The sequence below is a fragment of the Heterodontus francisci genome, chromosome 10, assembly GCF_036365525.1.
Source record: "Heterodontus francisci isolate sHetFra1 chromosome 10, sHetFra1.hap1, whole genome shotgun sequence".
NCBI lineage: Eukaryota > Metazoa > Chordata > Chondrichthyes > Heterodontiformes > Heterodontidae > Heterodontus > Heterodontus francisci.
In genome coordinates, this window is record NC_090380.1 from 22,928,443 (window position 1) to 22,955,825 (window position 27,383).

The 27,383-nt window shown below is 43.7% G+C and overlaps 1 protein-coding gene across 9 annotated transcripts in view; it reads left to right on the forward strand.

Moving 5' to 3' along the window:
• Nucleotides 1–27,383, forward strand: part of dgkh (diacylglycerol kinase, eta) — a 640,503-nt gene that overhangs the window by 398,522 nt on the left and 214,598 nt on the right. For all 9 annotated transcript variants that reach the window (XR_010975789.1, XR_010975788.1, XR_010975790.1 and 6 more), the window contains 5 exons: nt 2,834–2,996; nt 3,824–3,932; nt 9,400–9,539; nt 20,993–21,077; nt 26,387–26,478. Coding sequence is in view for 6 of the 9 variants with exons in the window: in XM_068040243.1 (XP_067896344.1) it covers nt 2,834–2,996; nt 3,824–3,932; nt 9,400–9,539; nt 20,993–21,077; nt 26,387–26,478 (589 nt within the window). In the remaining 3 variants the exon portion in view is untranslated. The remainder of the gene's footprint in view (nt 1–2,833; nt 2,997–3,823; nt 3,933–9,399; nt 9,540–20,992; nt 21,078–26,386; nt 26,479–27,383) is intronic.

The window sequence follows — 27,383 nt, forward strand, 5'->3', positions numbered from 1 at the left end:
GTTAGTGAAAGTGGCAACGCAGGTGGATAACGTAGTCAAGAAGGCATACGGCATGCTTGCCTTCATTGGTCGGGGCATAGAGTATAAAAATTGGCAAGTCATGCTGCAGCTGCCAGAACTTTAGTTAGGCCACACTTAGAATATTGCGTGCAATTCTGGTCGCCACACTACCAGAAGGACGTGGAGGCTTTGGAGAGGGTACAGAAGAGGTTTACCAGGATGTTGCCTGGTCTGGAGTGCATTAGCTATGAGGAGATTGATGGATAAATCCGGATTGTTTTCACTGGAACGACGGAGGTGGAGGGGCGACATGATAGCGGTTTACAAAGTTATGAGTGGCATGGACAGAGTGGATAGTCAGAAGCTTTTTCCCAGGGTGGAAGAGTCAGTTACTAGGGGACATAATTTTAAGTTGTGAGGGGCACAGTTTAGAGGGGATGTGCGAGGCAAGTGCTTTACACAGAGGCTGGTGAGTGCCTGGAACTTGCTGCTGGGGGAGGTGGTGGAAGCAGGTACGATAGCGACGTTTAAGAGGCATCTTGACAAATACATGAATAGGATGGGAATAGAGGGATACGGTCCCCGGAAGTGCAGAAGGTTTTACTTTAGGCAGGCATCATGATTGGCGCAGGCTTGGAGAGCCGAATGGCCTGTTCCTGTGCTTTTCTGTTCTTTGTTCTTTGAGATCAAGAGACGGCTGAAGGCACTGGATACTGCAAAGGCTATGGGCCCTAACAACATCCCCGCTGTAGTACTGAAGACTTGTGCTGCAGAGCTAGCCGCGCCCCTAGCCAAGCTGTTGCAGTACAGCTATAACACTGGCATCTACCTGACGATGTAGAAAATTACCCAGGTATGTCCTGTCCACAAAAAAGACAAATCCAATCTTGCCAATTACGGCCTGATCAGTCTACTCTTGATCATCAGCAAAGTGATGGAAGGTGTCATCGACATTGCTATCAAGCGTCACTTAAACAGCAACAGCCTGCTCACTGATGCGCAGTTTAGGTTCCAGCCTCGATCTTTGGCAGAAAGGCCAAGGCCTTACCTTCCTGTCTTTGCAAACCTTTACCGACTGACCTCAAAAATATGTCTTTGTTTTTCTTGTGACGTTTTGGGGCATGAGGTTTAGCAGTTTCATCCTGGCTCTGTTCCTGTCTCTGAGTAGGCCTATAGAGCTGCCAGTTAAGGTTGCTCCTCTGGCATCCAGTACTGGGTGAGCAGATGCTTCCTCTAACATAGTATTGGAAAGACCAAAGCCATTTTGTTTCTCTTTCATTGTCTTTGGCCTCATCGTTCCCCAGCCACCAGCTACACTCCCCTCTCTGGCAACTGTCTGAGGCTGAACCAGACCATTTGCAACTTTTGTGTCATATTTGACCCTGAGTTGAGCTTCCAATCACATGTCTGCGCCGTCACTAAGACTGCCTACTTCCACCTCCGTAACATCGGCTGCCTCCACCCTGTCTCAGTTTTTCTGCTGCTGAAACCTTCATCCATGCCTTTAGACTTGGCTATCCAACGCACTCCTGGCCAGCCTCCCATCTTCCACCCTTCATAAACTTCAGCTCATCCAAAACATGTACCAAGTCACTTTCACATGCCACTCCTGTGCTTGCTGACTTCCATTGGTTCCCGGATGAGCAGCACCTCGATTTTAAAATTCTCGTCCTTACTTTCAAATCCCTCGATGGCTTTGCCCCTCTCTATCTCTGTCACCTTCTCTAGTCCCAAAACCCTCCGAGATATCTGTGTTTCTCCAATTCAACCTGTTTTGCATTCCAGACTTCAATCGATTCACTATTGGTGGCCATACCTTCAGCTGTCTGGGTCCAAAGTTCTTGGATTTCTTTCCTAAACCTCTCTGCCTCTCTTTTCCTCCTATAATATGCTCCTTAAAATTTGCTTCTTTAACCAAGCTTTGGTTTTCTGTCCTAATATCTCCTGATTTGGCTTGGTATCAGATTTTATTTGATAAGACTCCTGGGAAGTGCCTTGGATCATTTTACTGGATTAAAGGTGCTTATGTTAAAGCAAGTTGTTGTTGCTATGGCTCCTGTGAATTTGGACCCCATGAAACTATTTCCTGAAAAGATCAGAATGTTGGTCCCTTCTGTACCCTAAGGTGTGAATATTTGTTTTTTTTAAACATCTACTATTGTTTGAGGCCGTCAGGACAGACACTTCAGTCTATCATCTGCATCTCATAAAGTGGCTATCCTGAGAATCTTGCCTCTTTGAAACTTACCACTTTTGAGTATAAGTCTCCCTTCCGTGATAAAATAACAATCCCACAGCTTAACAGTGATGCTTCAGTGCAGTACTGAGGGAATACTGCACTGTTGGAGGAGCTATCTTTCAGATGAAGCATTAAATCCAGACTGTTTAATAGATATAAATGTATTCATGAGATATCTTTGAAGAAGAGCAAGGCATTCCTAGGTAACATTCCTCCATCAACCAACATCACCAGATATAGACTAACTTTTCATTTATCTCATTTGAAAAACCTTGCTTTGCACAAATTGCATGCAGTATTTGCCTACATAACAGTGTCTGCACTCAAAAGTACTTCTTTGGTTGGGAAGCACTTTGGGATCTGGTAAGACGTTATATAAATGGTAATGTGCTAAATAAATGTTCCTGTGACAAATCATCTGAATGAACTATAAATTGGCCATTGTGGTGAAGCAGTATGAATTTGCACTTGTAGCAGAGAGCTCATCCAAATGTGCAGAACTGTTGCTGATCGTCCTGTTTCATGGTGTTGTGTCAACCCTGTTGGATATTGTCAGGCAGATTGAGTTTTATGTGCCGACTGTTCTCTGTACAGGTTTCTGGAAAGCCAGTTGTCCCCCGTCTTGCGCCAGCCCACTTTTAGTCTTTGTCAACTCTAAAAGTGGAGACAATCAGGGAGTCAAGTTCCTGCGAAGGTTCAAGCAGTTGTTAAATCCAGCTCAGGTCTTCGATCTCATGAATGGAGGTCCTCATCTTGGGTAAGGAAGATTTTGAAAATATTTTCAGCTGAACTGATGTAGGACCTATTCTGTAAATGCATGTCTGTCCATGTGACAGTTAATGATTTCCCACAGAATATTTACTTTGTTATAAAGCTACTTAGAAATAGGATGGTTCTGCTGTCCGCCAGTGTAACCTCGGAGGGTGGAACTTTGCAGAACCCCAGCTTTGCTGGCTGTGTACTTGGAAAGGTTAAATGCCCCTTTGCGTGTGAAGGTCCATATCTTTCAAGATCACGAATTTGTGAAATCAGCAACATGCAGTTGAGTATATATATTTTTTTTAAAGTGTAGTTCCTATTTTGATAAGCAAGTTTCATTAGTGTCTCAGTTTTGGTTTTCCATGCGCATACTGAGCTGCCCCAGCTTCTGGGACTTCCTGTGATTGTGCAGAGAGACTGCCATCATTTGTGTGGCAATGAGCGTTTCACACTGGGCTGAAGGTTGATGATGAGCCCTAGGTGTTTTCCGAACAGCCTTCCATTCTCACAACAGCATTGAATCTTGGGAACTTCCATTTAACATTAGGCAGGTTTTATTCGAATCTCTGTCATGCTATATAATAGTAGAGTTGGTCTTTCGATAAACAAAATACTATGGATGCTGGAAATCAGCAATAAAAGCAGAAAATACTGGAAATGCTCAGCGGGTCTGGCAGCATCAAGTTGATGATGAAAGATCATCCTAACTGACCTAGAATGTTAACTCTGTTTCTTTCTCCACAGATTCTGCCTGACCTGCTGAGTATTTACTGAATTTTCTGTTTTGGTCTTTTTCATAAGTGTTTTTTTTTCTCTTTTTTACAGTTTACGATTGTTTCAAAAATTTGACAATTTCCGCATTCTGGTTTGCGGAGGAGATGGAAGCGTTGGATGGGTTTTATCTGAGATTGATAAACTAAACCTACATAAGCAGGTGAGAAACTGTCAGGTAAACTAAATCTACATGAACAGCTCCAGAAACCTCATGCAAACGTAATGCTATCAAACAGCATTCAGGCTATTTTTTTGGGGGATCTTCTGAATTGGCTACTTCACATGTATGAATCCTGGCTGGCAGACACTTTTTTAAATGTCTCACTTTAACATTGATGTATAATAAATTGGCTACAGATTACTTGCTATTTTATATTTTGTTCACAAGTACAAACTATCATGATAAAGTAGTCAGGATAAAGAGTGGTAAGGAGCAGCTTTTCTGGGAAAATGATTGTGCAATACAATGCCGCAGCATACCGGGATCCTGGAGCAATATGTTCAGGCATGAAATTACATCCCGTACTGTTAGATCATATCAATTTTCAGTTGCAGGGAAAGGCCATTATGCCAAAATAATCTATCCCTTATTTACAGATCAATCCTATCTACCCACCTTTTCATCATATCCCTCAATCAGTTTTCCTGCAAGAAAAGCATCTCATTGCCTGTTTCACTTCAATAATCTTCCTGAGTAACCTGTTCCACAACTCTGTGCAGTAAATTTCCATTTCTCTCGCTGTTAAGCATTCCCTGGGTGGAGTGGTGACAGAATGACCTGATGGGGAAAATCGTTGCCTCTCCCAGAACCCAGTAGATTTTCTAGCCATTCATTTTACCATTATTTATCCACATCTAATTGATACCCGTTGGCCCAGTTAGCCAAGAGATCTAAGTCCAGATGCATTGTTTCTCATTTTCGGCCCTGTCTGCTATATTGAAATCATTCACAGATTTGGAGCTTTTAGTTCATATATCATCCAAATTAATAATATAATACAAATGGCCTTCCCGCCATCATAAGTGCTGTAAGTACCCATAAGAAATGGGAATGTTCGCTGATGATTACAGAGTGTTCAATTCCATTCGCACCAGATAATAAAGCAGTCTGTGCTCACATGCAGCAAGACCTCACAGAATCGTTACAGTACAGAAGGAAGCCATTCGGCCCATCGTGTACGCACTGGCTCGCTGGACAACATTCAGGCTTGGGCTGATAAGTGGCAAGTAACATTCAAGCCACACAAGTGCCAGGCAATGACCATCTCCAACAAGAGAGAATCTGACCATCTCCTTTTGACATTCAATGGCATTACCATAGTTGAATTCCCCCACCATCAACATCCTGGGGGTCATCATTGACCAGAAACTAAACTGGACCAGCCGCATAAATACTGTGGCTATAAGAGCAGGTCAGAGGCTGTGTCTTCTCAGCCTCCTGGCTCCCCAAAGCCTTTCCACCATCTACAAGACGCAAGTCAAGAGTGTGATGGAATACTCTCCACTTGCCTGGATGGATGCAGCTCCAACAACACACAAGAAGCTGGGCACCATCCAGGACAAAACAGCCTGCTTGATTGATCCACCAACTTAAATATTCACTCCTCCACCACCGGTGCACCATGTTTGGAGTGCGTACCATCTACAAGATGCATTGCAACAACTTGCCAAAGCTTCTTTGACAGCACCTTCCAAACCTGCGACCTCTACCTCCAGAAGAACACGGGCAATAGGCATATGAAACACCTCTGCCTGCAAGTTCTCCTCCAAGTCACACACCATGCTGACTTGGAAATATATCGCTGTTCCTTCACTGTCACCTGAGTCAAAATCCTGGTACTCCCTCCCTAACAGCACTGTAGGTGTATCAACACCACACAGATTACAGTGGTTCAAGAAGATTGGGCAATTAGGGATGGGAAACAAATGTTGGCCTTGCCTAACCCTCATCACATGAACAAATGAATTAAATAAATAAATAGAGTGAGCCAAGACCAATACATGGGATAGAGCCTCTTCCCAGCTACAAAAAACGTCCATTGATCCCCAGGGCTGGATTTTTGTTAGAGATGGGAAACAGGAGCTGGGTCTGGTTTTGGGTCAGAAACCCACCTCCTGTGGGGAAACTAATTGAGATTGCAATTTTCAAACGGGTAAGCTCTTAATTAGTATGGAGAGGATACAGGGATAGGCACCAATACGTTGCACTATGGACATTTGACAAAATTATTGGGTTAGCCACGAACATGAGGAAAATGAATCTGTATATAAAGTATATAGCCAACTTAATGCCTTCAAAACACAGTCTGATTTAACACACATTTCTTCCTATTTAGTGAGATACCGAGAGTTGTTTTTGTTTTCCGTCCCCTCTTGCTTCTCCTCTTAGCTCCTCCAATGAGCTGGCTCCTTCAAGGTCCTCATTGTCCTGAAGATCTACACCCCCCTCGGAAGTCTATGTAATGGAGAGCACAGCAGACCACCGCATGATCAAGATCCTTGCAGGAGGGTATTGGAGGGTGCCAGCTGACTGATCCAGGCACCGAAATTGCATCTTCAGAAACCCAATGGCCTGCTTAATGGTTGCCCTGCTGAGCAGGTGGCCTTAGTTGTTTCACCTCTGTCTGGGTCTCCCGTAGAGGGTTCGGTAGCCATCTCATCAAGGGATTTTCCTTGTCCCCTTGAATCCGTCCAAGCACTTTGGGATATGGAGTGAAGTACCAAGGCAGCCTGGATTGGCAGAGGACGAAGGAGTCATGGCAGCTGCCAGGAAAGCGAGTGCACACATGACAGAAGCTCTTGTTATAGTCGCAGGCCAGTTGGACGTTGAGGGAGTGGAAGCCCTTCCTGTTGATGGATCTCATTGGCTGGTCGCTGGGTGCCTTCATGACCATATGGGCACAAGCGATAATGCCCTGTATCTAGGCTATCCAGCAATGGAGGCAATGCCCTCTGTGCCTGCGCAGGCCCATCTGTGTCAAAGTGGATGCAGTCCCCTCCCCTCCTGAAAGTGACCTGCCTGATGGCCTGATGAGCTGTTGACTGCGTAATGCCACCTAGATCCACAGCTGATCCCTGGAATGATCCATTGCATAGAAATTCAGGGCGATGGTGACCTTGACGGTTGCAAGTAGGGAACTGCCATGGGGGCTGTGAGGCCTTAGGTCATTTTGGTCATAGCACACAGGTCCAAGACCACATGCCTGGATAAGCACAGGCTCCTTTGGCACTGGTGCTCTGTCATTTGCAGTTAATTGACTCTTGGGCTGTGCACCCTATGTAGTGCCTTCCTCCCCTTGACGACCCTACTGTGCTACCCTGGCCTCCTGCTGTCCGGGAGGTTGCATCTGCTGCCATCTTGGATGCTTTGCCCAATGTCAGAGTAGTCTGTTCCCATTCAAGCTCCCTCAGCTGGGCTTTGTGCATTCATCATGGCTTCCCCTGCCGACCTCAGCTGTCCAAGTGTTGCCAGTGGCGTAATGTCCCATCCGGATTCCTGCCACTCACCACTGAGAAAAACAAGTCTCACAGTTCCAGAAGTGGCCACTCTGTGGCACTTTTGAAGCAGCTGCGCTTTACTTTATGCCTCTGCAATATTTTAATCATCCCTTCCCATAGTCCTCATGGCCCACTGCAGTGTTCCCCACATGGCGTCCTGCATGGTCCCAGCTTTTGAAAATTAAAAACTGCTGTTGACAAATCTGTTAAAAAGCTCTTCAGTGAACTCGACAGGCACGTAATTGGAGGCGTGCGCCCTACCTGTTCCCTCCATTCGGGCGTCCCTTTAAAAATGGTGTTGTTTTCCGGAGGCGGCAGGTCCCAGCGCCGACCTCAGAATACAATCTTCAAATCACACTCACCTCCATACCCGCACTCAGCGGGCTTTATAAATCCGACCCCTAATTTCTGTGACCTGGTTTTAAGCCCGTTTTCTGTCCAATGCAATATTTAACCTCTTATTGTGGGACTTCATATTTTAAGCATTAAACACCAATGTGGAAACATATGAAAATCGAAGTATACATTAACTGCTTTTCTCCTCTTTCTCATTCTTTCATGGGATGTGGGCATTACTGGCAGGCCAGCATTTGTTGCCCATCCCTAATTGCCCTTGAACTGAGTGGCTTGCTAGGCCATTTCAGAGGACAGTTAAGAGTCAACCACATTGCTGTGAGTCTGGAATCACATGTAGGCCAGACCAGTTAAGGGCAGCAGATTTCCTTCTCTAAAGGACATTAGTGAACCAGATGGGTTTTTATGACAATTGATGATAGTTTCATGGCACCATTACTGAGACTAGCTTTCAATTCCAGGTTTTTATTAATTGAATTTAAATTTGAATCCATGTCCCCAGGACTTTAGCCTTGGGTCTCTGGATTACTGGTGTGTGACATTACCACCACACCACCATCTCCCCCTAAGTTTCCAATATTAATTATGCCACGCAAAGACTCCAGCAGGTTGGTTAAATATAAGTTTCCTTTCCTGAAACTGCTGTGTTTTATCAAGGTATCCTTGGCCAAGTCTTCAAGCAATGGATCTCTCAAGATCATTTCCAAAACTTCCCCTACAACTGAAGTTAAACTTACTGGTCAATGACTTCCAGCTATGTCTCTTGACCATTTTGTTAAATTGTACGTTTATATTAGCCACTTCCAATCTCGCTTCAAATTACCAAACTTGCAGGAATATCACTTGAAGCTTTACCAACTTCAGTCCTCATTTTGTTTAAGATTTAATGGTGCAAGCTTTCTGAGCGGAGCATTTGGCCTATTTAAAGAGCTGTTTGTAACCATAATATTCTTTGTAGTTGCTTACTTGCATGGTTAACTTCCTCTGTCACCATTCATAGAAATCTGTTATTCTATTTGGACATTTTTCCCCCTCTTCCTACGTGAATATAGACATGAAATAATCACTTCATAATTCTTCCCAGATTCCAGCTTTTTATTTTAATATCAAGTAAACTGAAAAAAAAAATCTCCATCCTTTGCTGCGTAAAGTTGCAACAAACCTCTGCGCTCTCAGCACATTCAGTGTTTTACTTGGCTTCCTTTTTTGTCTGTGTTTGCTTGTCTTCATAATTGACCTAATTCTGCTGCTTACTGGATTCCTTGCACTTTTATTGCCTCTCCCTAACATTCATCTTTATGTCCCTACTTAATCATCTTAACCTCTTTAGCCCTATTTTATGACTTGAATAGAATTCATTTTGATTGCAGCCTCAGCAGTATTTCCTTAAATATGTATTATCTTTTATAAACACAAGCATCTTTGTGCTCCAATTAATCTACTTGCAAGCAATTTAGTGCTTCCTCAAAGTTTGTCCTTTGTAGTCCAGTACTTTTCTCTTGCTGTTCCGTTTGCTTATTGGTATAAGCATTGTAGTTCAGCAGTCAGCTTCAGAATAACATTGGTGAGTGCTTGAGAGGATGTTTTCTTGGCTAGAGATGGTATTCTGCATAGGAAAATCCAAGAAAGGAAGGGCAAGAAAATACATCACCAAGGCTGAGTCCACAAAAGAAGAGCAGATGAAGGAAAACATGTTTTTAAAATTTAAGATGTACGTAGTTGTTCAAGGACTTTGTTTTTATAGCTGCTAACGTCCAGATCATGCTACTTTACAGTGCCAGCTTGGAGTCCTGCCACTGGGAACAGGAAATGACCTGGCACGAGTCCTCGGCTGGGGTGGCTCATGTGATGATGACACACAGCTTCCGCAGATTCTGGAAAAATTGGAACGGGCCAGCACCAAAATGTTAGACAGGTATGTGCATGTGTGATTGGCCATAGGGACCTAATGGGCAATGTGGTGATGCGACCTCAGTGGGAGATGTGTTGGTGGAGTCCCAAGAGTTGATGTGGTGATAGGACCTTAATGGGAGATATGATACTTAGGATCTGATAGGAGAAGTAGTGGTGTGAATCTAACGGGATATGCGGTAGTACAATCACTCGGCTGTGATCTAATGAGCAGATGACAGTGTTTGGCTGTGGTCCTGCTAAACAGTAAGATTTAGAGTTGAATCTATTTATGGGTTGTGCTGGTAAAAAAGACCAAAATCTTGGAGGGAAAAAGTTTGTGCAAAATTGAAACTTATTCATGAACAGCAAGTAACTTCAACTTAATCTTGGCCTATGAGCTTGTTGTTTATGATCTCATTTGAAAGTCTCAATTGGATTACTGACTAATAATTGTCATTTTTATTATTATGTATGTTTTCTGTGCTCTTAGTGCAAAGTTTGAATTTAGCATTTTTCTGCAGCAAGTAATTGTTACAGAATTGAATGTAATGAACTCCTCATAACCAGACCTGGTGTCACGAGTTAAATATGAACATTTGAGCAGGACATTGAATGAGATGTAACTGACCATAAGAGATAAGAGATCTTTACAGTGAGCACATAATGCTGAGGTTACCAAGTAATGAGGCAACTGAAAATCAGACAAAGTTATGGTAAACTTTACAATTGGGTGCTCCTAATGCCTTATGTGACAAGAGTGGGAATTTGGGCACAGTGGGCAGAATTCAAGAATGAGAAGCAGATCTTTTATTGATTAATTTAAGATGATAGAACTTGTCAGGTGTAATTTCTATGCTATGCCAACTACTCAAATCTTCAAACAGATCTTGCAAGTTCTTCCTGTCACTTCTAACAATCCATTAGAAAGGAAAAAAGGCTTCCATCTATATGTGGCTTTTCATGACCTCAGGATGTCTCAAAGCCCTTTACAACCAATAAAGTACTTTGAAAGTGTGGTCACTGTTGTACTCTCAGAAATGTGGCAACCAATTTGCACACAGCAAAGCCCATTATACAGCAATGAAATAATGACCAGATAATCTATTTTAAACTGATGACCCCTCATCACTAGCTGTCCAATCAGAGGAAATAGTCTTTCCCTATTCAATCTATCAAATTCATTCCTACTTTTAAAACGTCATCTAAATACATACAAACATACACATTAGGAGCAGGAGTAGGCCATTCAGCCCCTCAAGCCTGCTCCGCCATTTGATAAGATCATGGCTGATCTGATTGTGGCCTCAACTCTACATTCATGTTGACCCTCTATACCCTTTGACTCCCTTGTCAATCAAGAATCTATCTAACTCAGCCTGAAAAATATTCAATGACCTTGCCTCCACTGCACTCTGTGGATGAGAATTCCACAGCCTAACAACCCTCTGAAAGAAATAATTTCTCCTCACCTCTGTCTTAAATGGAAGACCCCTTATTTTTAAACTGTGTCCCCTGGTTCTAGTTTCTCTCATAAGGGGAAACATCCTCTTAGAATCCACCCTGTCAAGTCCCCTCAAGATCTTATATGTTTCAATAAGGTCACCTCTCATTCTTCTAAATTCCAGTGGATCTTTTAATTACAAAGGGTCGTGGAAATATGGAACCCTCTCCTCAAAAAGCTGTTGAAATTGGAGCCCAATTGAACATTTCAAAACTGATATTGACAGTATTTTATTAGGTAAGTGTATTAAGGGTTATGGAACAATGTTGAGTAGGTGGAGTTAAATACAGATCAGCCATGGTCTAATTGAATGGCAAAATAGGCTTGATGGGCTAAATAGCCTACTGTGTTCTATGTTTCTCTCGAGCACTCTGGCACCAAATGGGCAGGGAAAGAGGAGTGCTGCAGCTCTTATAGGGCCACTGTTGCTGACTTGGATTGTTCAAGCTGGTCATTTGAAGACATTTTGAAGAGCTATGAATAAACTGAAAAATCATTTTTTTATAGTTTATTCTGATGCAGAAATAATTTCAAAATCCTGATTTGGTTAATGTGTTTATAGGTAAAATCGTCAGTAAAACCATTCCTGTCTCAGTGTTAGCAGCAGAACCACCTGGAACTGGATATTTGCATCGTCAGAACTGAAGTTCAGGAGTAGCAAATGTTCTGAAGCAGTGACAATGCCTCACCTCTTCTAACCATGTCAAGCAGAGCAGTTCATTTGAGAGTTCTGATTAGATTGTTATGAATCCTCACACATAAGCATCTGTTCATTACTTAATGTAGCCTGTGCTTTGACACTGTTTCTCTAATTGAGATACTATATTCTCTTGAATATGAAACTGTTTAAAAAAAAAAAATTAAGAAGGACATGCATTTATATAGTGCCTTTCACAACCTCAGGACATCCCAAAGGGTTTTGCAGCCAATGAAGTACTTTTGAAGCATAGTACGGTTGTATTGTAGGAAATATTGTAGCCTGTATGTGTACAGTAAGATCCCATTGCAGGCCTGACGATATCAAGTTGCAGTACATGACCAATATGTTCATGTTAGTTCAGTGTCCTCTTGCTTACGCTCTCTAACTTGGAGATGTAGGATGGAGTTTGTGCTCACAATTCCCCAAGTCATGAGTTTCCCATCTTGATTGTGTTGGCAGAAGGAAAATGGACTCTTCAGCCTTGAAAGAGGCATATGAGAAGCGACCTTATAGACACACAATATGTGCTAAGGGGAATAGAGCAACTTAAGTCAGGCTGTTCCGAAGATGGGTCACTGACCCGAAACGTTAACTCTGCTTCTCTTTCCACAGATGCTGCCAGACCTGCTGAGTGATTCCAGCATTTCTTGTTTTTGTTTAAGTCAGGCTGTGTTTGCTGACAACACAACCACTATGTGGCGCAGTACTTGCACATGCGCAAATGCAGCCTCATGCACTGAAACGCCACTGTCTGCAATGTTTATGGCAGCTGCCAGTAGTAAAGACGGCGCTGCTCAATTTATCACAAAAACAAATGAAACCCAAATGCCCACAGTGGCTGTGATCGCCGTCTCTGTCCCACCCCCAACAGTACCCTGCTCCTTTCTGCCATTGCGCTTCGCCGCCGCCTCCCGCGCCTGTCTACTCGCCATTTGCTCCATGCCTCACCACTTCTCCCCCCTTGGCCACTTGCCGTCCGCTTCACCTCGCCACCACCACCCACCCCCTACTCCACCTGTGGTCCACTGGCTCCCGGCCTTGCCGCTTCATCCCCTCTGCCGCTGCTCCTTGCTCCCTCCTGCTTCTGCTCCCGGCTCCGTCCGCTTGCAGTCTCCCTCCCCTCCCCTGCCTATCTTGTCACTCTCTCTTGCCCCCGCTTCCCCCGTGCGGTGAAGAAAGGCAGTGATTGCGAGAGGGAGCAGGGATCAGAAGTGGGAGGGAGGAGGAAACCGAGCAGAGGGGAGTAAGTGACAACGCGGGGAGTGAGTGGCCCACAGGTAGATGCAGGGGTGAAGTGGGGAGCGAGCGGCTGAGGGGAGAGAAGTGGCGAGGCGGGGAGCGAGTGGCGAGCAGACTTTGCAGTACATGATGATGTTTTCATGTGCATACGCGAATTAGTCCTGGCAAGCCAGGCGCAGCACCATACTGACAGCAAGGGTCCGTTCTGCGCATGTGCGAAGCTGGGAGTGCTCTGATGATGTTGGCACTGGGCAGTGTTGTAGGGGTCACTTTGTTTTTAAAAGACAAAATCAGTTTTTATTATTCTTCTGAGTTTAGTCCATGATTGTTGTATCATCGCACTTCTGGTGTGTGCGTGACAGTGAGAAAATTTCCAGCTCTTTATGATATGCTACTTTTCAATTGATTATTCGAAGATATCCCCAAGCAACCTTGAATGAGGAACCGTATCTTACTGTCCCAAAGCACAGGACCCTGGCAGTTGTTGCAATGCAATTGTTACCTCACATTTACCTCTATCCTTCCTGTCCTGTATGTGGAGGTCCAAGGCTAAGATTTGACAAAGACCAAATGTGACTTCTGAGCAGGGAGCTCTGATTTGTATATCTGATGAGCAGCAATGATGGTAGTAATTGTTGTGAGGACATTTAAAATTATAGGTGCCATGCTAAAATATGACAGTCGTTCACCAAATTTGGAATAAGTCGAAAAGAATCTAGCTTGGAAAGATGAATGTTTTAAATGTGCACTCCCCATGATTTATTTCTGTGTTACTTATCAAAAAGATACATTCCCTACAAAAATAATTGAAATCCATTTAGTTATTAATAAATTAATAATGGGAAATTAGCGAAATCATTTTAACATGAAAAATGGATTCAGTGTAAATCCCCTGAGCTCTCTTTGATGTCTGGAGCTGATCACAGCACTGTGGCATTGATTTCTACCTGCTATTTTATACAAAATGTTGTTGTAAATCAATTTATCAATGAATTGGATGGGAAGTGTTTCCATTCTTTTAATTAAGAGTTTGTATCAATTTGCAGAAGTAGAGTCATGACCAAGGCAAGATCTCTTTGTATTGATGTAAATGACCTCATTGTAATAATGGACGTAGTTGAATCATACTGATATACAAAAACAAAATACAGCGGATGCTGGAAATCTGAAAAAAAAACAGAAAATGCAGGAAATTTGCAGCAGATCTGGCAGCAGCTGTAGAGAGAGAAACAGTATTAAGGTTTAGCATCAGATGGAAGGTCACACACCGATATACATATAAACAGTGAACTTCTGGCTAAGGTTTTAAGGAACAGCCAGATAGTTTCGACTGTGTGGGGTGTAGTGAAATTGTAAACCTGTTTATAAAGAACGGGTTTATGTTTTCTCTGAGTTGGCAGGAAAAGTCTCCCCACTCGGTTCTTTCTGAATCGATGAGCTTACCTTGTCATTGATCTTGTGATCATTGCAAAGGAGCAGGAGAGCATGGGTCTTGTTAGCATAGGAATAAATAAGTCAAGGGGGACGGAGCAGAGGTGCTCAATAAGTGAGTTGCCTGGAAATCGAAAAATAAGGCATTACTGATGAAAAGAAATAATTTTGTGAGTTCTTGAGTAGAAAATAAAGAACTTGCATTTACATAAAGGAAGCAAGAGTTGCATTTCTATACAACAGCTTTCACAACCTCAGGGTGTCTCAAAGTGTTTTACAGCCAATGCACTACTTTTAGGAATACAGTCACTGTTGTAATGTAGGAAATGTGGCAACCAATTTGTGCACAGCAAAATTCCACCTATAACAATGTGATAATGACTAGATAATTGTTATAATAATGTTGGCTGAGGGATAGATATTGCTGGGACACTGGTGAGAACTCCACTGCTGTTCTTGGAATAATAGCATGGAATCTTCTACACTCACCTGAGAGGGCAGACAGGGCCTCGCTTTAACATGTCATCTGAAAGACGGCACTTCCGACAGTGCAGCATTCCCTCAGCGCACAGGATTGTCAGCCTAGATTTTGTGTTCAAGTCTCTGGAGTGGAACTTGAACCCCCAACTTTCTGAATAAGAAGCGAGTGCTACCAGTTAACCAGGCTCTCATTTGTAGAGTTACAGTTATAAATGATTAGTTGGGGCAGGCTAAATAGTTTTCTAATAACCTGGCATAAACCTGGTTGATACAAGGGATATATTCCTTTGAAATAGGTTTGAACAAGAAGGCGAGCTACCAATTACATAGAAGTGCATAGAATTTACAGCAGGGAAATGGGCCATTCGGCCCTGCTGGTCCATGCTGGTGTTTATGGTCTACTCAAGCCTTCTGCTCTACTTCATCTCACCCCATCAAAAAATCCTTCTATTCCTTTTTCCATCATGCAGTTATCTAGCTTCCCCTTAAATACACTGTGCTATTGGCCTCAACCACTCCACGTGGCAGCGCGATTCACAGTCTAGCCAGTCTCTTGGTAAAGATGTTGCTCCTGAAGTTATGGCTCTTATCAAAGTCACAAATTACATCTTATGTGACTGCAACAAAGGTAAACTATTCCTTCTCAACCTTTCTGCCGCCTTTGACATGGTGACCATACAAGCCTTATGCAGTGCCTCTCCACCATTGCCCAGCTGGGTGCGACTACACTCGGCTGGTTCTTATCTATCTATCCTTGGCCTCCACCTATTTTTCATCTACATGCTACTTCTCGGCGACATCATGCAGCAACACAGCATCAGTTTCCACGTGTATGCTGATGACACCCAGGTCTACCTCACCACCACCTCTCTCGACCCCTTCACTGCCTCTAAATTTTCAGACTGTTTATACGACATCTGATGAGCAGAAATTTCCTCCAACCAAATATTGGGAAGACCAAAGCTATTGTCCTTGGACCCCTCCACAAACTCCACACCCTAGCAACTGCCTCAGTCCCTCTCCTGGCAACTGTCAGAGGCTGAAGTGGACAGTTCACAATTTGACCTCGAGATGAACTTCCAACTACATATCCACACCATCACGAAGACTGCCCATTTCCACCTCCGTAGCATCGCCTGGCATGTCCTCTGCCTCAGTACATCTGCTGCTGAAAATTGATGCCTGCCTTTTGTTACCTCGACACTTGACTATTCCAACGCACTCCTGGCCAGCCTCCTACGTTCTATCCTCTGCAAACTTAAGGTCGTCCAAACCTCTGCTGCCCATATCTCACCAAGTCTCATTTATCTATCACCCCCACCTACTGTGCATGCTGACTTTCATTGGCTCCCAGTTAAGCAAAGCCTCAATTTTACAGTTCTCATCCTTGTATTACGAAAGTACTTCAATTTTTTTGTTAAATTTTGAGGACTTGTGTTTTAAAACTGAAGAAAGGATTTCATAGATGTTGGACTTCGTGCTTTTTTTTAAAAAAGAGGTCACCATAAGGTGTTTTGGTCTTGGTCCTTACTGGAAGTCACCTGTCTTCACATAATTACCCAGCAGCGGCTTTTTGACTTGGCGGAGATATTTATAGAGAAGTGACAGGTCAAGATGTATAGGGGTCAGGAGGCTTGACTCTTGAGATATTGTTTTTGGTTTCACTTTGGACTGTCAGTTGGAGTTTTAAAAATCAACCTTAAGGACAAAACCCCAGCTCAGCCTGTTCCGTTTCTTTGAAAAGCATTCCAGTTTTTCCACTTCTTTGAGAAGCTCTTAGAAGTAAGTGTAAGAAATAGAGAAATTGTCGATGCATTCTTCCTGAAAGGCCTGCCTGAAACCCCGGTTGCCGCATTTCTCCTGAGACATTGGGAAAAACCTGCTGGATAAATCCTTGACGCCGCCTGAATGAGCTGCTCCAGTAAAGGATCCCAGTGACAACTGTCTACGCATATTTGGGACGCCAAACCAAAAAAAGGACAACAGACATCTTTCCATATCTTTTTTTTCAAGAATTAGCAAATATTTGGCTAAAGTATTCTTTTGTCTTTTTTTTGTAACAGAGCTCTAAAATGAAAATCTCTATTTTGAAATGCCTCGGGACATTTTATTACGTTAAACGTGCTACAGAAATACAAGTTGTTGTTGTTGTTGAATTCCTTACTGGATTATATAGTGACATTCTTATATTTATTGCCTCTAGTTTTGGAACTTCCAGAAATCTTCTCTACATTGACCTTATTGAGCCCTCTATTGAAAAAGAGCCCCGCCTGTTCAGTCTTTCAGTCCATGTAGAGGAAGGAACACAAGGGCCGATGCCTTGCAGTTGCTCTTGGCTAGTGGTTCCTGAGAGATAGCTCGCGTGCACCATGGAATAGGAGAGGTACAGTGAGTGCTGGTGGCATCTTGCTCCAAATTTGTCAGGTTTTTGTTTTATTATGAGTCAGCTCTAGTGGTGTGTTGGCCTGGAAGTAGGCCAGAGGGAGAAATTGCCTCTTTTTAATGAACGCTGCATGTACTGCTCAACAGCTTCCATGGTCCAGCTTGAGAGCATCTATTAAATCAGTGGTTAGAAAATCTGGGCTCCCAGGGCATGTAATTTCCTGACCTGTGTTCCTTGCAAGTGCCTGATCAGGCAACCAGTCCTAAGATGTAAAGAATACAAAATGGCAATGTTTGGAAGGTGCTGTCTAAGGAGCCTTGGTGAGTTGCTGCAGTGCATCTTGGAGATAGTTGCTGCCACTGTGTGTCGGTGGTGGAGGGAATGAATGTTTGTGGATGGGGTGCCACTCAAGTGGTTTATTTTGTCCTGGATGGTGTTGAGCTTCTTAAGTGTTGTTGGAGCTGCACTCATTCAGGCAAGTGGAGAGTATTCCATCGCACTCCTGACTTGTGCCTTGCAGATCGTGGACAGGCTTTGGGGAGATGGGAGGTAGGTTACTCGCCGCAGAATTCCCAGCCTCTGACCTGCTTGTAGCCACAGTATTTATGTGGCTGATCCAGTTCAGTTTCTGGTCAATGGTAACCCCTCGGATGATGATAGTGGGGGATTCAGCGGTAGTAATACCATTGAACGTCAAGGCCAGATGGTTAGATTCTCTCTTATTGGAAATCGTCATTGCCTGGCACTTGTGTGGCGCGAATGTTAATTACCACTTATCAGCCCAAGCCTGAATGTTGTCCAGGCCTTGCTGCATTTCTACACGGACTGCTTCAGTATCTGAGGAGTTGCAAATGGTGCTGAACATTGTGCAATCATTGAACATCCCCACTTCTGACCTTATTATGGAGCTGCTGAAGATGGTTGAGCTTTCTCATTGCTGTTTGTGGGAGCTTTCTGTATGCAAATTGGCTGCCATGTTTCCTACAACAGTGAATACACATAAAAAATACTTCATTGGCTGAAAAACATGTTGGGGTGTCCTGAGGTTGTGAAAGGTGCTATATAAATGCAAGTCTGCCTTTCTTCTATTCTTTATTGGTTCGTGGTTCCATATTCACAATAATATTGTTAAGTCTCAATTAGTGAAAGTGTCAAAGTATATAAAAGATTTATATTAAAAACTTGCATTTCACGATGTGCCTGTTGCACTTAAGTGTCACAACTATAAAGGATGAGTGGAAGTCGGGGTTTTAACACATCTTTACAAAAAAAAAATTTCAGTCTGCAAAATTCCCTCAACAGATGGCATTTGAACTCTGATTGCAGGCTGTGTTTATTAAAATCAGCTGGCCTTTAGGACCTTAAAGAGAACAGGCCTGATTAAATACAGCTCCACCGTAGCATAATCATAGAATCATAGAAATTTATAGCACGGAAAGAGGCCGTTCAGCCCATCGTGTCTGTGCTTGCTAAGAAGTAGCCATCCAGCCTAATCCCACTCTCCAGCTCTTGGTCCGTAGCCTTGTAGAATGTGTCACTTCAAGTGCATATCCAAGTCCTGTTTAAATGTTGTGAGTGTTTCTACCTCTACCACCCTTTCAGGCAGTGAGTTCCAGATCCCCACCACCCACTGGGTGAAATCATTTCCTCTCAAATCCCCTGGAAACCTACTTTTACCCTAAATCTATACAGTAGAATAATGTCAGGTTACTTGAAAGGCAGCTGCTCCTGTTGATGAGGTCACAAAATGGAAATCTAGGTTAATCACGAGGTATAAAATATTAAACCCAATAAGTAACAATGAGCCTCTATCACCTTCATTGGAGTACTATGTGCTCTTTTGGACTCCACACTATAACAAGGATATTGAAGCATTAGAGAGGGTACAATACAGATTCGCTAGGACGCTGCCTGGTGTAAGGAAACACAAGTACTTGTAAAGGTCTTGTTAGACAAACATAGATGATGGTGATGTAATAGAAAAGTTAGAAGTTCTGAAAGGATGGGGCATGGTAGATGATTTTAAGCAGTTGAGGAATCAAGAATCAGCTCCATGGGTACAAGAGTAAATGAAACAGATTTACAACAGAGGGCAGGAGAAAGCTCTTCACACAGAGAGTTGTGAGGCTGTGGAATTTATTTCCAGGGTTAGTGATCGAGGCAAAAACTATGCCAACGTTCAAGATGGGATTGGATAGGTGAATGAAAAATAAATAATATATTGGCGCGGATAGAAGATTGGCTCGCTAACAGGAAACCGAGTGGGCATAAATGGGTCACTTTCTGGTTGGCAAGATGTAACGAGTGGTGTGTCACAGGGATCTGTGGTGGGGCCTCAACTTTTTACAATTTATATAAATGACTTGGTTGAAGGGACCGAAGGTATAGTTGCTAAATTTGCTGATGAGACAAAGTTAGGTGGGAAAGTAGGTTGTGAAGAGGACATAAGGAGGCTACAAAGGGATATAGATAGGTTAAGAGAGAAGGCAAAAATCTGGCAGATGGAGTATAATGTGGGAAAATGCGAAGTTGTCCATTTTGGCAGGAAGAATAACAAAGAAGCATATTATTTAAAAGGTGAGAGATTGCGGAGCTCCGAGATGCAGAGGGATCTGGGTGTCCTAGTGAATGAATCGCAAAAGGTTAGTATGCAGGTACAGCACGTAATTAGGAAAGCTAATAGAATGTTATCGTTTATTGTGAGGGGAATTGAATACAAAAGTAGGGAGGGAGCTTCAGCTATACAGGGCATTGGTGAGACTATATCTGGAGTACTGTGTACAGTATTGGTCTCCTTATTTAAGGAAGGATGTAAATGCATTGGAAGCAGTTCAAAGAAGGTTTACTTGACTGATTCCTGGAATGGGCAGGCTATCTTTTATGAGGAAAGATTGGACAGGCTAGGCTTGTATCCGCTGGAATTTAGAAGAGTAAGAGGCAACTTGATTGAACCATATAAGATCCTGAGGGGTCTTGACAGGGTGGATGTGGAAAGGATGTTTCCCCTTGTGGGAGAATCTGAAACTAGGGGTCACTGTTTAAAAATAAGGAGTCGCCCATTTAAGACAGAGATGAGTCTTTTTTTCTCAGAGGGTCGTGAGTCTTTGGAATTCTCTTCCTCAAAAGGCAGTGGAAACAGAGTCTTTGAATATTTTTAAGGCAGAGGTAGATAGATTCTTGATAAGCAAGGGGGTTGAAGGTTATCGGGGGTAGGTTGTAATGTGGAGAAATCAGTTCAGCCATGAAATTATTGAATAGCGGAGCAGGCTCGAAGGGTTGAGTGGCCTACTCCTGCTCCTAGTTCGTATGTTCTTTTGTTTATATGAAGGTTATGGGGATGGAGTGGGTCAATGGATGAGGCGGGTAAATGTTGACATGGATTGGCTGGGCTGAATGGCCTGTCTTGTAGCTTCTTAGTATTTTTCCATGGTGTAGCGTTCCTGTTATTATAGAACAGCCTATCATCAGACTCATTGCAAGCAATGTCGTGAGACATCACTGCGACAAACTCACAGTCTTGCTTTGCAATGGTTAATATAGTAATATGTTGTACAGTATTTGAAGCTGCTTAAGTCAAATGTAATTTGTTTACAGTGTTCCCTTGGTAAGTAAAGATCACAGCATAACATATTGCAATACTGAATGTTCAACCAGCTGATGGTTTGTATATTCTTGTGCCTCCAATGTTATATTTGGTCAGCAGATGGTAATTAAATAAGAACTGCTTTTGTTTTTGCACAGATGGAGCATTATGACGTATGAAATAAAAATACCACCAAAACATGCCCTAGCAGTGACCCCAGAGGAGGATGCTGAGGAGTCCCAAGTGAGTATTCAGCATTGCAAAATGCATGCAAACTTTGAGTTACAGAACATCATTTTGCTCTCAGCTGGAATGTGAAAGAATAAATCTGCTAAGGCTGGACTCCAGTCCTGGAACTTTGCTTCATGAGAGAAACTTGCCTCAAGCTCCATTACAGTCCGTTGCTGCAAAAATTGGGAGCACTGCAAATCAGATGTACTATCCTGCACTGGGAGTGAAGCTTAGGAAAATCTAGCCGATATTTTTTAAAAACAAGGGTTTTAAGTTTTTATGAATAATATTGAGAAATATCGATGCAAGAGAAGCCAGAGGTGTTTTCTGTAAAACAGTAATAATGTTGGGTACATTTGGTCTGTGGTTACCATTGCAAATGTTTTGGACACACGGTGAAGCTTGTTGTTTGTGCTGTGTGCAAATATTAATCTGGCAAGCTGTTCTGTAATGATTGCCTCTGGATAAATGTTGCTGATGAATTTACAAGCCCAGTAAAGCGTTGAAGCAATGTCTGATCATGAATTTCTCCTGATCTTATGCATTTTCTAGTAATCTATATATTTTAAAAGCAATGTCCTCCCACTTTTGCTGTCCTTGATAGAATGGTAGCTGCATGAATGCGGAAGATTATTTGCCTTAATGCACTATTCCCTGGAGGGACAGGAAGAGTCAATTGACCTACTCCTTTCTTTTGGGCCTCCTTATCTCGAGAGACAATGGATACGCGCCTGGAGGTGGCCTACTCCTAGGCCTTTGGTATTATTGTTGCTACCTACTACTGGGAACTGTATTGACTCATCCAGTCTTTCTTTCTGCCCCTTCCCGCTGCTGCCTCCCCCAATGATCTAGATGAGGTCGGCTTAATGTGCTGAAGTTAGATTGCAAGTGGGCTATATTTATTGTATTCATGACTAAAGCAAAATACTGCAGACTCTGGTAATCTGAAATTAAAACAGAAAACGCTGGAAAACACTCAGCATCTATGGAGAGAAAATAGAGTTAACATTTCAGGTCCATGACCTTTCATCACAACTGGAGGATGTTACAGATTTAACAATTTCTAAGCAAGAACAGAGGTCAGGAAAAGGAGGCGGGTGGGAGGAAAGAACAAATGGAAAGGTCTCTGATAGCGTGGAGGACAGGAGAGATTAGGTAATAAAAGGCATGATCCGACAAGGCAAGTGCGGGACAATTAAAGAAACAAAAGATGGGTCCAAAGGAGAGTAGATGATAACGAGGGGGGGAAGCTTGGGAATGTGGCCGAGAGAGGTGGGTAAACCCTATGAATATAACTTCCCTGCTTTTGTACTCTATGCCTCTATTTATGAAGCCCAAGATCCCATATGCTTTGCTAACCACTCTCTCAATAGGTCCTGCCACCTTCAAAGATTAATGCACATGTACCCCCAGGTTTCTCTGTTCCTGCACATTCTTTGGAACTGTGCCATTAAGTCCATATTTGCCACTCTCCAATCCTCTGGCACCTCCCCTGTATCCAGGGAAGATTGGAAGGCCAATCCTTCCGCTATCTCCACCCCCACTTCCTTTGGGAATCTGGGATGCAAGGTGACTTATCTACCCTAAACATAGCCAGCCTTTTTAGTACCTCCTCCCTCTCAATTCTTACCCTATCCATTGCCTGTACTCTCTCTGCTTCTACCTATATTTTGTCAGATTCCTCTTCCTTAGTAAACACTGTTACAAAGTACTCATTAAGTATTCTAGCATTGTCCTGCACCTCCAAGCATATATTACCCTTTTTGTCCCGAATGGGCCCCACTGCACCTCTTACTACCCACTTGCAATTTACATGCTGGTAGAAGATTTTTGGGTTCCCTTTTATGTTGATTGCCATTCTAGTCTCATTCTCTCTTTGCCAGTCTTATTTTCCTCTTCACCTCCCCTCTCAACGTATTGTATTTGGCCTGGTTCTTATACTACATTGTCAATATGTTGTTAGTATTGAATGAGGATAGTAGACTTTGGATCAAAGTAACAGTTTATCTCTAAGATATCTACATGAACACTGAGCAACACGTCTTTCAGACTCGTGACATCACATCCTGTGATGATGCTTAAGCTCTATATACATAATTTACCCAGAAACAGCTTATGTACATTTATACTACAGTTCTCACATGCATCATACACCCTCTTTTTCTTCTAACATAATCTCTATCTCCCTCGTCATCCGAGGAGTCCTGTTTTTGGTTCCTTTACCTTTCACCCTCGTTGGATTGTACCTAGCCTGTACCTGAAGCTTCCCCACAGACAGTTGCTCCACTTGGCCCACCTCATTTCCCAGCACCAGATCCAGCAATGCCTTCTTTCTAGTTGGGCCGAGAACATGCTGATGAAGGAAGTTCTCCTGAAGACATTTCAGAAATTCCTCCACCTCCTTACCCTTTCCTCTAACATCATCACAATTGTTATTTGGGTAATTAAATTGCCCCAAAATCTACAGTTCTTGCACATCTCTGTAATTTCCCTGCAGATTTTCTCCTCTATCTCTTGCTCAGTATTTGGAGGCCTATAGAATACCCCCAATAGTGTGATCATATCCTTTTTACTTCTCAATTCTTGCCAAATAGATTCTCTCCTTGCCCCCTCAAGAACATACCCCACTTTCCAACACTACAATGTCTTCCCTAATCAGTACTGCCACCCCACCTCCCATTTTTCCTTCTCTATCTTTTCTGAACACTTTATATCCTCACCATTTTTAAGCCACATTTCCGATATTGCCGCTACACCATTTTCCCATTTTGCTTTTTGTGCTTGTAGTTTACAAATTTTATTCACCACATTTGTGGGTTTACTTCTATATGCTGATACCCATCCCCTGCCAATTCAGTTTAAACCACCTCAACCACACTAGTGAATCTCCCCACGAGGACATTGGTCCCACTTCTCTTGAGGTGCAACCTGTCCCTTTTGAATCGGTACCTCCTATCCCAGAACTGTTCCCAATGCCCCAAGAACCTGAAGCCCTCCCTCCTGGTCCATGGTTCAAGCTACGCATTGATCCTCCATATCTTCCTATTTCTACTCTCGCTAGCACTTGACACTGGGAGTAATCCAGATATTACTGCCTTCAAGGTTCTACTCTTTAAGTTCTTCCCTAGCTCCTGAAATTCTGACCGTAGGACCTCCAAACCTGCCCTTTCTATGCCGTTGGTACCAACATGTACCACAACGTCTGGCTCACTCCTTTCTCCCTGCAGAATATTCTGCACCTTCTCTGTGATGTCCTTTACCCTGGTAGCAAGGAGGCAACACACCATGCAGGACTCAAGATGACAGTTACAGAAATACCTGTCTGTGCCCCTGACTATGAAATCTCCTATAACAACTGCATTTCTAAACTTTGCTGCTCCCTCCTGTATGGTCCCTTAACATTAGTGCCGTGATCTGGACTACACTCCTTCAGGGTATTGTTACCTCCAGAAGTCTCCAATGCTGAGTATCTGTTAGAGAGTGACACGCACCTCGAAGACTGCTGCACTTCCTGCCTATTCCTACTCTTCCGATAGCCATGTACCTACTATCCTGAACTCTTACTGCCTTTGGGGGGACCCCCTCCTGAAAAGTATGATCCAGGAAGATTCTGTTCCCTGATGCTCCACAGTGACTCCAGCTGCCCCTCAAGCTCAGAAATCCTGAGCTCGAGCTGAAGCAGCTGGAGACACTTCCTATACACGTGGTCACCCAAGACACATGAAGTGTCCTGAAGTTCCCAATTGACGCAGGAATTGCAAGCCACAGATGTCAGCTGCCCATTCATGCTGTTAAAAAACCCTTTATTCCCTCTTTAACAATCTCATTAGTACCCTGTTTAAACTATCAATTTTAATTAATATTGCTAGTCCTGCTAGTCTTGCTGTGCTCTCTCTCAGGCCCGCTCCTTTATCCTGCTGCTAGTCTCACTGTGCTCTCTCTTGGAGCTGCTCCTTTATCCTGCTGCCAGTCTTGCTGTGCTCTCTCTTGGAGCTGCTCCTTTATCCTGCTGCTAGTCTTGCTGTGCTCTCTCTCAGGCCCGCTCCTTTATCCTGCTGCTAGTCTCACTGTGCTCTCTCTTGATGCTGCTCCTTTATCCTGCTGCCAGTCTCGCTGTGCTCTCTCTCAGGCCCGCTCCTTTATCCTGCTGCTAGTCTCACTGTGCTCTCTCTTGGAGCTGCTCCTTTATCCTGCTGCCAGTCTCGCTGTGCTCTCTCTCAGGCCCGCTCCTTTATCCTGCTGCTAGTCTCACTGTGCTCTCTCTTGGAGCTGCTCCTTTATCCTGCTGCTAGTCTTGCTGTGCTCTCTCTCAGGCCCGCTCCTTTATCCTGCTGCTAGTCTTGCTGTGTTCTCTCTTGGAGCTGCTCCTTTATCCTGCTGCTAGTCTCACTGTGCTCTCTCTTGATGCTGTTCCTTTATCCTGCTGCTAGTCTTGCTGTGCTCTCTCTCAGGCCCGCTCCTTTATCCTGCTGCTAGTCTCACTGTGCTCTCTCTTGGAGCTGCTCCTTTATCCTGCTGCTAGTCTCACTGTGCTCTCTCTTGATGCTGCTCCTTTATCCTGCTGCTAGTCTCACTGTGCTCTCTCTTGGAGCCGCTGCTTTATCCTGCTGCTAGTCTCACTGTGCTCTCTCTTGATGCTGCTCCTTTATCCTGCTGCTAGTCTCACTGTGCTCTCTCTCGGAGCCGCTGCTTTATCCTGCTGCTAGTCTCACTGTGCTCTGTCTTGGAACTGCTCCTTTATCCTGCTGCTAGTCTCACTGTGCTCTCTCTTGATGCTGCTCCTTTATCCTGCTGCTAGTCTCACTGTGCTCTCTCTTGATGCTGCTCCTTTATCCTGCTGCTAGTCTCACTGTGCTCTCTCTTGATGCTGCTCCTTTATCCTGCTGCTAGTCTCACTGTGCTCTCTCTTGATGCTGCTCCTTTATCCTGCTGCTAGTCTCACTGTGCTCTCTCTTGATGCTGCTCCTTTATCCTGCTGCTAGTCTCACTGTGCTCTCTCTCGGAGCCGCTGCTTTATTCTGGCACTAGTCTTGCTGTGCTGTCCCTCAGGCCCGTTCCTTTATCCTGCCACCAGTATTCATGGCTGACTGCACAAAGGAAAAACAGAGCCACATTTCTCGTGATTTAAACAGGTAAGTTTTGAGGGCAGTGGATGACAGAGGCAGTGCAAGCAGAATAATGTGGATTTGGGTATAGGTAGGAGACATGAGCTGTGTTTACATTCAGTAATTATGCAGTATAATCAAAGCTAAATGCCACCAGATGGCCTAGGTATTTGGCCAATCCATTGCACATGGGATGTCTAACCTTGTCCTCCTCAGTTTCAGATATCAGCCTATGAGGATTCGGTTGCTGCTCACCTCACCAAGATCCTCAACTCCGACCAACACTCTGTTGTAATATCTTCTGCCAAGTGAGTCACTTGATGCACGGAATACCTGTGCAAGAATGTTAGTCAGCTTCCTGACTTTATACAGAACTATAGGGAAAGAATCAAAAGCCATCTGCATAATTGGATGTATTACCTGATCTGAAGAAAAAAACTCCCTCGTGGTGCAACACTTTTTTGCCATGTGAAGCTTCCTTGTTTGAATCGGTATCGAATGGGACAGTCCCATTCAGCTTTTGCGTTTATGTTGCTTATCCAGACTACCCAGAGCTCTTTTGAGTTCTTTTATCTTCTTGCCTCTGTGAATGGTGAATGGCAACAGTGCAAGGCTCACGTATCCAGTTTGTTCAATGGCTGGCAGGTCCCTAATTTCACCTGTGCCACCAGGATTAAGTTAGGCCTGTGCGCAGGAAGGGAAGAGAAACCGGACGAATTCCTTCAGGTCCACCAGCTCCTAGCAAAGCATAGGAACACGAGTAGGCCATTCAGCCCCTAGGATCTGTTCCGCCAATCAATGACATCATGACTGATTTGGATCCCAACTCCATTTACCCACCTTGGTTCCATAACCTGTAATATCATACCTAACGAAAAACTATCAATCTCAATTTTCAAAATTTCAGTTGAGCCCGCACCCCGCCCCCCCCCCTGCCACCACTTCCCCCGAGTCTCAGCAGCTTTCTGAGGGCCATGAATTTGAGATTTACGCTACCCTTTGTGTGAAGAAGTGCTTCCTGATATCACCCCGGAACAGCTTAACTCTAATTTTAAGATTATTCCTCTTGATCTCAAGCTCTGCAGTCCTGCCACATCCAGTCGTGAATGATGGTGGACAATTAAACAACTAACAGAAGGAGAAGGTTCCACAAATATCCCCATCCTCAATGATGGGGAAGCCCAGCACATCAGTGCAAAAGACAAGGCTGAAG